This window comes from Lampris incognitus, chromosome 1 (genome assembly GCF_029633865.1).
Source record: "Lampris incognitus isolate fLamInc1 chromosome 1, fLamInc1.hap2, whole genome shotgun sequence".
Taxonomy (NCBI): Eukaryota; Metazoa; Chordata; class Actinopteri; order Lampriformes; family Lampridae; genus Lampris; species Lampris incognitus.
This window is the reverse complement of record NC_079211.1, coordinates 140,679,015-140,691,324: the sequence shown is the minus strand read 5'-3', so window position 1 is coordinate 140,691,324 and position 12,310 is coordinate 140,679,015. Positions and strand designations below refer to the sequence as shown.

General features: G+C 45.6%; 2 protein-coding genes across 2 annotated transcripts; both read left to right on the top strand.

Moving 5' to 3' along the window:
• The first annotated feature begins 4,249 nt into the window (after positions 1–4,249).
• bag4 (BCL2 associated athanogene 4) lies at positions 4,250–8,537 on the top strand. The gene is made up of 5 exons (XM_056286355.1): positions 4,250–4,517; positions 5,001–5,120; positions 5,336–5,572; positions 5,732–6,001; positions 6,348–8,537. Exons 1-5 carry the CDS (start codon positions 4,443–4,445, stop codon positions 6,819–6,821), a joined length of 1,176 nt encoding a protein of 391 aa, XP_056142330.1. The 5' UTR covers positions 4,250–4,442; the 3' UTR covers positions 6,822–8,537.
• A 161-nt stretch (positions 8,538–8,698) lies between these two features.
• On the top strand, positions 8,699–11,383 carry LOC130122357 (dual specificity protein phosphatase 26-like). Its single transcript, XM_056291254.1, has 3 exons — positions 8,699–9,479; positions 10,012–10,223; positions 10,858–11,383. The coding sequence occupies exons 1-3, from the start codon at positions 9,301–9,303 to the stop codon at positions 11,052–11,054; spliced, it is 588 nt and encodes a 195-aa protein (XP_056147229.1). The 5' UTR covers positions 8,699–9,300; the 3' UTR covers positions 11,055–11,383.
• The last annotated feature ends 927 nt before the right edge of the window (positions 11,384–12,310 follow it).

The window sequence follows — 12,310 nt, the reverse complement described above, 5'->3', positions numbered from 1 at the left end:
CATGTGTAACGTATGACTTCAGAAAGGCGTTATAATCTGGATATCAGAGAAGGTTGAATCAGTTCATCTGGATAAAACGTTTATTGACAGATACGTTTCATCCCTCATCTAAGTGACCTCTTCAGTCTCAACTGACTGCAGGTATGCACACCCTTATAAGCGACACAGTAGCATAATAACCTACTAGCTCCTTAGTGTCTTCCCCAACTCCTTCATATCCACACACACGCCCTCCCGCACTCTCGGATCCTCTTCTGCTCTCCAACTCACTACACCATTGGCCCGCTTGACTACCACGGGGTCCAGAGCCTTCAGTTATCTGCCCCCCCCCCCCCCATGGACCTCTCTCCCACAAGACATTCACAACACTGACTCTCTTTCAACTCCCAAATCCCATCTCAAAATGCACCTTTTCAAACTGGCATATTCAGTCTGATACACACTTCACTGAGTTTTGTGCAGATGATGATTTTGTGCTTATCTGTTGTATTATTTTTTTATTGTCTACCCTGCTTTGTTTTGATTTTATGCTGTCTGATACGGTGCTGCTTGTTTTTTTTTACTGTGTTCTGTAAAGTGTCCTTGAGTGCTCTGAAAGGCGCCCACAAATAAAATGTATTATTATTATTATTATTATTATAACGACCGAAACCAACGACCAGTTTCATATTATGCAAATATGGGCGTGACTATTAACTAGAGTAACATGGCCATGTGTACTATTCCGGAGGATTTGGGAATGTTTGCAATCACAGCGTTGTAAGATGGTGGCAGATGTACTCTTAGCCCCCTCGCCCCCGTTCAGGGCTGGTCGTTCCCTCTTCACATCGATGGCCTCTTTGACTCCCCGTTCAAACCAGCGTTCCTCCCTATCAAGGATGTACACATCCTCATCCTTGACAGAATGTCCACTGGCCTGTAGATGGGTGTAGACTGCGGAGTCGTGGCCTGACGTGTTAGCTCTCCTCTGTGGTGCCATCCTCTTGGCCAGCATCTGTTTAGTTTCCCCGATGTACAAGTCGCGGCAATCCTCCTGGCACTTAACAGGGTACACTATATTGCTTTGTTTGTGCCGGGGGGACTCGATCCTTGGGGTGGACCAACTTCTGGCGCAGCGTGTTTTGGGGTTTGAAAGCAACTGAGACGCGGTGTCTCAACTTTTCCGACACTCCCGCCACGTGTTAAGAGGGAATGACCATCCTTGAACCGAGGGGGACCCAAGAGTATCTACATCTTCCGCCATTTTACAATGCTGTGATTGCAACCATCCTGTGAATAGTACAAAGCCTTTGAAACTCTAGTTAATGTTCACGGCAAGGTGCCTAGTGTAACGCAGTGTTTCTCAACCGGGGGTCCGCGGACCCCTAGTGGTCCGTGGTGTAATTGCAAGGGGTCCGTGAAAATAAAATATCTTTAAAAAAAAAGATCCTATGACATTTATAGAAATAGGACTATTTTACTCAAATGGGACTGAGACCTTTATCTACCTAAACTATAAAGGGTAACAGGACTTTTTTCTTTAATTACATCTGTTTCACAAGTGTAATTTATTGTATTTTAATAAGAGATCTCGCTCCCGTTTGCATTGTTAAAAGTTGCTGCATAAAAATTCTGTTGTTACATATATCTGAAAGTTACTGCATAAGAATTCTGTTTCGTTAACTATATCTAAGTTACAACTGAAAGCTCTTATTTTTGCCCCAAAGAGTGAATAAATGCTATAATGCAATTTAAAATGCAGTTTCTACTGTTTCTATCAAATTGCAACCCCCCTCCCCCAAGATCAGGTGGAGGGGTCCTCAGGGTAGATCAAAAATACGCAGGGGGTCCAGGACCCCAAAAAGGTTGAGAACCACTGGTGTAACGTGCATGGATAAGTACACACGTTGGTCCTGTACTAATGAGTCGGAACTTTTAGTCGACTGGTTAACGTTATCGCTTGCGGAGTGAGGGACACGGGTTCGCGTCCCGGCTGTGGCGGTACCCGGGCTGCCCCCACGAATTCGCTACAATATGAATCGTTATTTTCGGTCGTTATGCCACTGTATTGTTCATAAAGGTGGGGATACCCGCAGCCAGTTAGACTGAAGAGGTCACTTAGCTGAGTGATGAAACATCCATCCATCCATTATCCAAACCGCTTATCCTACTCAGGGTCTTTTGGATGCTGGAGCCTATCCCAGCAGTCATTGGGCGGCAGGCGGGGAGACACCCTGGACAGGCCGCCAGTCCATCATGGAGGGTGAAACGTATCTGTCTGCGTTTGGGTCCCCAGTTGTGACAGACATGGTCTTTTTCAGTGTGTAGCATAGAGTCCTGTATGTCCTAGTCTTAACCTAGAGAAAATAACGTCTTCTCTCCCACGTTTGCCTCTATTACTTCTCACTCAGACCCTTTTGAATTTTGTAATACTCTCTATAGCATCACTATTCCAGATTTCCTGCCACGATTTCATTATTCTGGGATTAATTTGTGAGTTTTGGTTCTGATCCCTCGAAACACATTTACAAAATTTTATTTTTGTTTAACGCACCTTTGGCAAGTTTATTTGCAGCCTCACTTCCCTCTATTCCAACATCAACAGAAATTAATATCTATTCCTAGTTGCTGTAGACTTAATAAGATTGTCTCAACCTCAATTAATAGAGCCTCTCGAATGGTTTGTCCTGATTTTATATTTTGCAGTGCAGCAGCAGCAGAATCTGAACATATCACTACTTTAATTGGTTTAACCTCCTCTACCCACAGAAGACTGAGAATCATTGCTGTCAGATCTGCTATGTTTACTGATACCCTGATTGAAATTCTCTTAACGATGCCTTTATCGACCTCTGGAATGTAAATGCCAACTCCTACATGCTCATTATTTGAGTGTTTGGATACATCTGTAAAAATATTTAGATAATCATAGTAGCTCTTCTTCAAATATTCTTGGACCGAGTACCCAATGCTAATATTCCTCTATGTCCACTCTCTCCTCTTCTCTAATATTTGAAGATTTTATTTTTGGGTTGTGGAAATATCCATGGGGGGGTGCTGCGAATAATAACTGCTGAACTGTGTTGTGTTGTGTATTATTTGATTTGCACTGTTTCACTTCCTTGTTAATGTCCCGTCCAAAACCTTCACCGGAAGAAGTTGTGTGCTCCCAGCAGTTCTGCAGAACAGTGGATGCTAAACTTCCATCTCCTCCTTCCTGAACTCTTATCCAATATGTTAGCGATAACTTGGTTCTCCTCAAATGCAGTGGCAGTTCACTGGATTCAACGAGCAACGCATTAATAGGCGTAAGTAGTTCTGACTGCTCCCAAACCACGTCTTAATGCTCTGTGTTGTGTCCTGTCAAGATTTTCTAGATGGCTTTTTGCTGCTGCTTCATACACCATGCAACCATACTCCAGCATGGCTCTCATCAGAGCCCTGTATATTTATAATAGTGCTTCTCTGTCAGCTCTCTATTCAAATACGACCACACACCTCATTAGATTAAGCACCTTTTTACATTTGGTCTCAATACTTTTTTAATATGATTCATCCATGTATATTTTTCATCAACCCATAAACCAATATACTTTAACTCTTTAACTTTAACCATACTTTAACTCTTTCCATGGGCTTGAGTGTTAACCCCTTCCAATTGCTTATTTTCTCCTTAGTGACCAGCATATGTCATGATTTTGCTCCTGAAATTTTGAATCCCCAATCGTAAGACCAGTTCTCCACACTGTGTTGCTTTCCGTACAGGTACATCTAATCACATGTAAGACACGTGTCCCGTTTTCCACGTTGCTCCCATCTTCCGCGTACAACGGCGACCGTATACCTGGCCCTGCATTTTCAGTGACGTCATTAATCTTGCTATTAAACAGAATTGGACTGATGACGCGGCCTTGTGGTTCGCCTTTATAATGTCAAAACTTTCTGAGATTTCCGAAGGGGAAAACTTCATTGCGGTTAACTCTTTGTACGCCGGTTGCTTTTTCTGGGCTGGGGGAAAAAAACGAGAACATTTTTCTTACGAAACATAATTTCCAAGATCACTCGTTTAGGTTTTTTTTTTTTTTAATTTTTTTACGAGTAATAGTAAAAAAAAAAAAAGGACTGGGGCCCATTGTCACGTGGAGTGTCGTCTCGCCTATTGGCTCACGCGTCAGCAATCGCGCTGACGTCCGTGGAAAACAAGTCATGGGGGCGGGTCCCCCTCCTTAAAGAGGCAGGACCCGGGTTGCGCCCGCTCGGTGCCATTCAATCGTTTCCTGGTTCTCTCCGAGCCGTCGCCGTCGCCGCGTCCGTGGAACAAACGCGAAAAGGGCTCGTTGGCACCCGCTTCGGATTAACCGTCCGGCTCGATCGTTAACATCCCCCCGGAGGGTGATTCACAACGATGGCGAGTGCCAGCGCCGCCGACAGGGGTGGCGCCTAGCCGATTGCACCGCCGTCAAATGCAGTCAAATCCCAAATCCGCCTGGCCTTCGAATGACAACTCGGAAGATAACGTGAATTGGCACAACACTATGGTGAGCGGGTCCGACGCAACCTTTGAAACCGCAATGTGTGTTACTGTGAAACGGACCGTTTGCAAAAGCCTCCGGCGAGTCTGCTGGGAGGGGGGAAAGGGGGTTGTGTGTTCCCCGCTAGCTTTCGCTAAGTAGACGGCTAGCGGACTTAGCGGGGCATTATGTAACCAACAGTTCCTCGCTGGCCAGCGAGCCGCCCCGCATGTCACACTTTGCCCCCCTGTCACGTTTAACCTTACGTGACAGCGTGGCGCGTGGCGCTGCTTCGGCGGGAAGCCTCAGTTCTTGACCAGTTACGTTTCGACATTTTGGCGCAGCCCACTGTCGCTGTCTTCTCCTTTAGTCCTTCGTCGGCGGTTGTCGGGCAGAACTTGTTCAGTGTGATGCTGCGAGCTCGGTCGTCGGGGGAGGGGGGGGGGTCATGTCTCGAATCGTATTAAATCCCGCTGCCCTGCTCTCTTCTCTGATGTGGTGTGTTCACAGGATGCTCCTCAGTACCCTGGCTACCCTACGAACTACTGGTATCCCCAGTCCCATTCCACAGGACACTATGCAAGTACTTATCCCTCAGGATCGGATGTGCAGCCCCCTTACAATACACAGGTATACCCCCCCACCCCCCAATCACTGTTTGTTCCTCTAGATCTGATGATATGTAAAGAAATTCGCTCAGTCTTTAATAACTCTTCAGACCATTCACCTTTTTTTGTGCATGCATTCAGCTCTTGTGTTCAATCACACCCCCCCTCTCTCTCCTAACAACATTTCTAGGTACTCAGTCCTGTTACTCAACCCTATCTCTCATCCTTCCCATTTAGGCAATGCAGGCAGCATATCCGAATGGCCATGGTGTCTACAGCCCAGGGCAAGGTCAGTATTCCACAAGTAATTTCCACCCATCCAATCCTTTCTACTGTGCTGACCAGATGCCTCAAAGACCAGCTGCAGGTCCTTACCCTAACCAGGGTTGTCCAGCTGAGCAGACCACAGGGGGCTCTGGACAGCCACACTCTCAGCACCAGCATCATCACTATCCTGGTCCACACTGCCAAGGGGTATGTTATCTCAAATGTGCACTTATAGAGGAGAGTAGGCAGATGTGACTGGTTGTTGTTGTTGGGGTTTTTTGGGTGCTGTATTATACTGATACTAGTTATTTGAGTATTGTGAATGTTGATTGTTAATTTGTTTTCTTATCCTTGCTCTGTTTACAGGGACCCACATATACTCCTGGATCATTTCCTCACTATAGTGAAGGTGGTCATGCTGTGCCTACAAATCCACCATATCCCACCAGCCAGTCTCTTCACCCAAGACCCCAGGCTGAAGCTTGGGCACACCCTGGTGGATATGGACCCTCACAGCAGCAATGGCAGCCAGGACAGCCGCCTCCATCAAACCACTATGGAAATCCTGTCCGCCCCCAACATCCTCCAGCATGGCCAGGAACTGGGTCAGGTGCACCACCACCCTACCAACCCAAGGTATGAGTCTGCTGCTGCAGCCTTTTGGGGTGTGTGTTTGTGTGTGGCTTTCTGATTCCTTGTATTTTTACAGATGGATATATTTTGAAACAAGGGGCTGATATATGAGAACATTTTAGTAAAAATGCACAGTTTGAACCCTCAGTAAATGAAGGGCTGTGAAACTGCAAAGCATGGCAGTGATTAGTTTGCATACAAGATTTGAGTGAATTCTAGAACTAATGTTTATTTACTCAGTGTATAATCAATGTGCTTTCACACTTTTGATTTTTTTTTTTTGTATCATCTCATCATGTACTGGTTGAGCATTATCAAATAAATTTCATAAAAGTTTGCTTATTCTCAGTCCCTCCAGGACCAACATCAACGTGCCCCACAGGCGGGGCCTAAACCCCGACAAGCCCCTTCCCCTAGTACCCCCAATGGAAAGTCTGCAGATTTCAGTGCTCCTCCTCAAATGTACAACTTAGTTGGAAGAAGTGGCCTGACGGAGGCAAATCCTTCACAAGGTGAGTCCCATCCCTGTGCTCCAGCTCCAGCCTCGATTCAGACTGGACCCCAGCTTGTGAGCGATATCCCCAGTCTGGCTAAGGTCCAGCAGGTTATGACCAGAGTGCTACTGCTTCAGGAGGATGTTGATGAGTTTGTTGGCAAAAAAACAGACAAGAGTTATCGGTGTCTGGAGGAACTGCTGACCAAAGAGCTTCTGGAGCTGGACTCTGTGGAGACCCAGGGACAGGAGGTTGTTAGACAAGCCCGCAAGGAGGCTGTGCAGAGGATTCAGGCCATCCTCGATCAGCTGGAGAGGAAAGCCTTCTGAAATGGACTTTGATTCTGTGGGTCAATGGGTCTTGCTGTTTCCCTTTCCTTCTTCCTAATCTTCCACCTACCCAGTGAGGGTCTGCGTTCAGTCAGACAGTGTTAACTGAGCCCTTTCCATCACCGTAATATAAAAAAATCCTGTAGTTAATGGCAAGGATTCAGTGTTGCAATTTCATTTAGCAGACACTTTTATCCAAAGCGATGTACATCTGAGCGTTAATATAACCCAAGCAAGAATTTAGTCAGGAGACAACAACGCAAGTAAGTGGATTCAAGAATTATATGTTCGAAGAATCCTTTGGAGTCAGAAGACTCAAAGCCTGATTATGCTGGAGTAAGGATGTAATTTTTTTTTTTTTCCAATGTGATGATCTGTAAACTGATGGTTGTACATATCCTGACTGACTCACCCCTAAGTGAGTTATTGTACTGGCTACAAAACACTTTGCTCAGCATATTCTCTATGCCAAGCCTATGCCAGCAAAATGGGGGGGAGTCACAGGAAGATGATTTGTGTAGTGCCACATTGCAGCACTTAATAGTCTCTAACCTCATGAGTTGATCTGTCCCAAAGTGTCTTGAGACCAGAATAGATGTTATCTGTGTGCTCTCCCTCAGGACTGAGGGTAGTTTGATGTGACACCCCCCCCCCACACACACACACACACATCTGCGGTCCACTTGAGCGTTCCCATTGCTATGTGTTTATACTCGTCACATCCCACTTGCATGGTCACATTGTCCTCCCCCAACTGCTAAATATTGAGTCAAACACAGTCTGTATTCACTTAGTAGTCTATGTAACTGCAGGGAAAAGTCTCGTGCTTTTCTTTTCAATTGTTCTCTGGCTTGCATGTACTGATCTCAAATCACAGAAAACCACTGTTGAACTGGATGCCATTCCGACACCCTAGTCCCCCAGGCCTATGTAATAGCTAATTAGTGAAGCAATCTCCAACCCAACCCCTGAGGTTTCTGTCCCCATTACTGCACTTGTGGAGGATGTTGCTTCCCAAGTACAGACCTAGAATCAGATGAATATGTAAATGCGAAGTTTTTTTTTCTCTGTAATACACGTACATAGGGGGGAGCACTGGGGAGTTGCTTGAAATCTTTTCAATTACATTTTCCACCCCTTTTTTAGGATTAAAGGTTTATACGAGTAAGTGGGTCAACGAAAGGGTGCGTATTCTCAGAAAATGAGTGTTTTAATCCATGTTTACCCTTTCTAAATGAATGAAACGGGGAAGGATGTAATTTTCAAGTTTTAAACCAAACTTTTGTACTTCAGGACAAGTTAGCTATTTGAAATAGATATTAGCGAGAATGGGATGTCCTTTTTTTCCCCCCCTGACCTGCTTGATATATTAATTCAGAAAACGGTGCCATATTTTGTGGAAGCTTTTCTATCATTAGAATAAAAAAAAAATTAAGATCTCAAACTTTGCATGGAAGAAGAACATTTGTCATATTTGTTTATTTCCAGTGCTATTAACATTCTGTTTAGATGGAGTGTCATTGTACATTAATTCATCATTAACTGAAAAATATATATTTGTAATATAAAATCCATGTAAAAATTTCATCGGTATTACCAGAAGAGGTTCTTGCCTGTAAATGTTTCAGATGTAATGCATGCTTCCAACACGAGATGGGAAAACCTGCCTGTCTAGTATAGAAGTTACCACAGCTCAAAACTAAAGAACAATTAAATGTCAGGTTATTTTTTAACCTCTGGTCAAACGAATGTTATTTTATGTTCACTGAGGAGAGGATACGACTTTTAAAATGCAAAGTCCAACATAATGTTTGATGTAAAATGGCAGAGGAACCGATCAGTGGCGAAATTGCTATCGATTGTGGGAGGCATAGTTAAATCTGTGACAGGATTAAAGACGGCGCGAGAGCCGTTCTGTTTAGGTAATCCAGTAATGGAAAACTAATTTTTTTTTTTTTTTTTTTTGTTCAGTTCAGTCGCCTGTGTGTGGCTGCACGCAGCCAATCTCCACAAGCATTCAGATCTTTAAATAGACAGCTATTTTAATGCAAAAGCATAACAGACACTTGAAGCCATGTGGAGCATGTGTGGGATTTGATTTGTGGGAAGCAGCCTGACAACGCCTAAGGCGACCCCGAGCGGAGCGAGTCCGATTCAGAGCCACCTGAGAGTAAGATACACCCGTTTTCTTCTTTCTGCTCTTTTTTTGTTGTTGTTGTTTTTTTGTTTTTTTTGACGATGCCGGTCAGCCGACCCCTCGCATAGAATTTTTGTTTTTTTATTCCCACAAAGCTTGTTTCCTACAGAGAAGCGATGTGCAAATGCTTGACTCCAAACTGCTAAAGGTGGCTACATAAGCAACTGCAGAAAAACCAATTTCTCACCATATACATCTTTGAAATTGACTTTTTTGGAGGAAATTTCCTTGCTGTATTGTATCAGAGGTCCATCTGAAGCTCGGCAAGAAAATAACCACATCATGTCATACCGATCTAAACTCCCTGCGTCCTGGAACGATAAACCACCGCCGCGTAAAGTGGAAATTGATCTGAGTTCTCCCGGCTTGGCTGTGTTTGAGCTGGAAAGACTACTGTTTACTGGTAAAGCCATCATCAGCCATGCTGATGAAGTGTGGCCGAGGCTTTACATCGGAGACCAGTAAGTAAATGATCGAACGTTGTTCTGGGGGGGAGGGGGGGACTGCACAGGCTAAACTAAAGAATTTGAACACTTTGTTGTACGAGCTAAGATTTCAAATATTGCATTCGTTTTCTGGCGGGGGAACTGGAGTGGCCCTGTTTCAATAGGAGATAACCGCCTTAATTTGATATTAGACTGAGCCCACAGGTTTGTAAGAAGAACCGATCATAAATCAGGTCTAAATTACAGGACCGGGGAACTTGCGTGAATTGCTTTCCACGTTAGACATGCAGTGACTTTCCACTCGGCTCTGATGTCGATTCTCATATAGCCTCTTATTATAGTCCTCAGCTGGGGGGGGGGGGGTCAGATCACATGTCGGGGATCTGCAGTAGGTTATTTAAAATGGTCAAATGTCAGAGATTGCCGTTTGAATTTCCAATTGTTTCTCTTGTGTCCATTGCACGAAAAGATGACATTTGAGCATGACCGCTAAACTGTGACCTTTTCAAACATCTCCGAGTGAATGAAGCCTTGTTATCTGTCGCAGACACAGTGCAGACAACCGGGCCGATCTTTCCTTGCACCGCATCACGCACATCCTGAATGCCGCTCACAGCAAACGGCGAGGAGGAGCGGATATGTACGGGGGCATGAACATCACCTACATGGGCATTGAGGCCCACGATGCCTGTGACTTCGACATGAGTGTCAACTTCCAGACTGCAGCAGATTTCATCCACAGAGGTCTTAGTGGGGGAGGTGAGGACAAGAAAATACAATATAAAGCGTCTGTAGTTTAAAGGCGTTTTCTAGTTACTAGCTTTGATGGTATTTAACCTTTGAAGAACCAAGATGGTCTCCATGATGCTCAAAGTGCAAGCAGTCGGGGGCATCTGGGTAGCGGTCTCTCCATTGTTTACCAATATGGGGGTGGCTGGTTTGAATCCCCGTGTTATCTTCAGCTTGGTCGGGCGTCCCCTAAAGACACAATTGGCCGTGTCTGCGGGTGGAAAGCCGGATGTTGGCCGGCTGTTTCCTGGTCGCTGCGCTAGCGCCGCCTCTGGTCGGTCGGGGTGCCTGTTTGAGGGGGAGGGAGGAACTGGGGGGATTAGCGTGATCCTCCCACGTGCTACGTCCCCCTGGCGAAACTCCTCACTGTCAGGTGAAAAGAAGCGGCTGGCGACTCCACATGTATGAGAGGAGGCATGTGGTAGTCTGCAGCCCTCCCCGGATCGGCAGAGGGGGGTGGAGCGACGACTGGGACAGGTCGGAAAATAGTGTAATTGGCCAAGAGCAAGCTGTGAAGCAGGTGCTGTGGACTACATTTAGTCTAGAGCCATTGTTGAGCCGAGTGTCACAGGTCTGTAATCTGTCCCCTGTCTCGGTCTCCCAGGCAAAGTCTTGGTGCACTGCCATGTAGGAGTGAGCCGCTCCGCCACACTGGTCCTGGCCTATCTGATGCTGAAGCAGAACTTGACCCTGGTGGAGGCTATCTGCGCCGTCAAGGACAACAGGGGTGTCATTCCTAACCGAGGCTTCCTCCGACAGCTCATCAAACTGGACGGCCAGCTCTTCGGATCCCATCGCTGAACCTACCTGACCGGGGGGGATACAGTCAGCCACACAGTATTTTCACTAAGCACCAGAGAAGAGGAGTCTGGTTAACTGAATGGCTTGCATGCTTGTGTATAGGCAAGAGCAAAACTGATCTCTCAGTGTTGATGATGCTATAAGAGAAAGAGGGAATGGAAGATGGGACCGTCGGGGAATAAGGGAAATTGAAGCAGTTATTTTTAAGTGTAAAAATTGGAACAAAAAAAAAATCTCTTGCAACACTGCTGTTTATGAAATGACATATATTTCTGACTGTGTGTGTTTCAATTTGGTACCAGTTCGTACATAATAAACAATATTCAACCTCTGGCACAACTAATGTTTCCCTTTGCAGGACTGTGTTCAGGACTCTGTAGTCTGCCTCCTCTGAATATACTGTGGCGGCTGTCTGGAAGTGTACTGAAGCAGGCAGACACGAACTTTAATCCAATCCAAACCGTTGGATGGATGGTTTTTCCCCTAACGCGAGCCCCCCGCTGACGAAATCATGAGGCACAATCATGAGGCACATGAGGAAATCATGAGGCACCAGAGCGAGTAAACACTCGCCAACGCCACTCAGAGGGGAGAGGCTGGCGAGGTTACAACCCTGTCAGCCCCTGCCATACAGGGAGGGAGTGCAGCCCGGGAAACCTTCCCTGCGTTTGGGCTTCAGGATAACTGAAGCAAAGAGAGAGTCAACCAGTTCACTGGCCTATTCAATATTCTAATGAGGTGAATCGGAAGAAAAGAATGACTAGTGGGCGGCCTAATCGAACCCCCCCCCCCATTGAAATGATGTGAGTGAATTTTCTCCCAGCCGTTCTTCGCAATTCCTGCATCCTTAAAGAAGCCTTGATTTCATTGTACTCGCATACATACACACTCACCTGACTCTTCAGAAATACAATTTGAATTCATTTAACAGACTTGTAATTTTAGGTTTTTTCCCCCTCAACAATCCTGCCCAACTTAAAATGGTGCTGCATTATGAGTAGACGAAAGGGGGGAATGACGTTAATCTTGCATGCAGGAACCAAAGTTTTACACCTAGAAATTGCAGCGTCTGTCTCTTTTGCATGTACATTTATTGTTCTATTTTGTGCAGCGACTTGTTGGATGAGGTGCTCTTTAAGGGAGAAGCTTATATTTTGTACCCTTTAGAAAAGGGGGGGTTGCAGGACGAAGGGGATGTAATTGCTCCCTTCAAAGTTGGGATTAAATCCCACTTTGGCCAGTAGCCATGTGTCCGT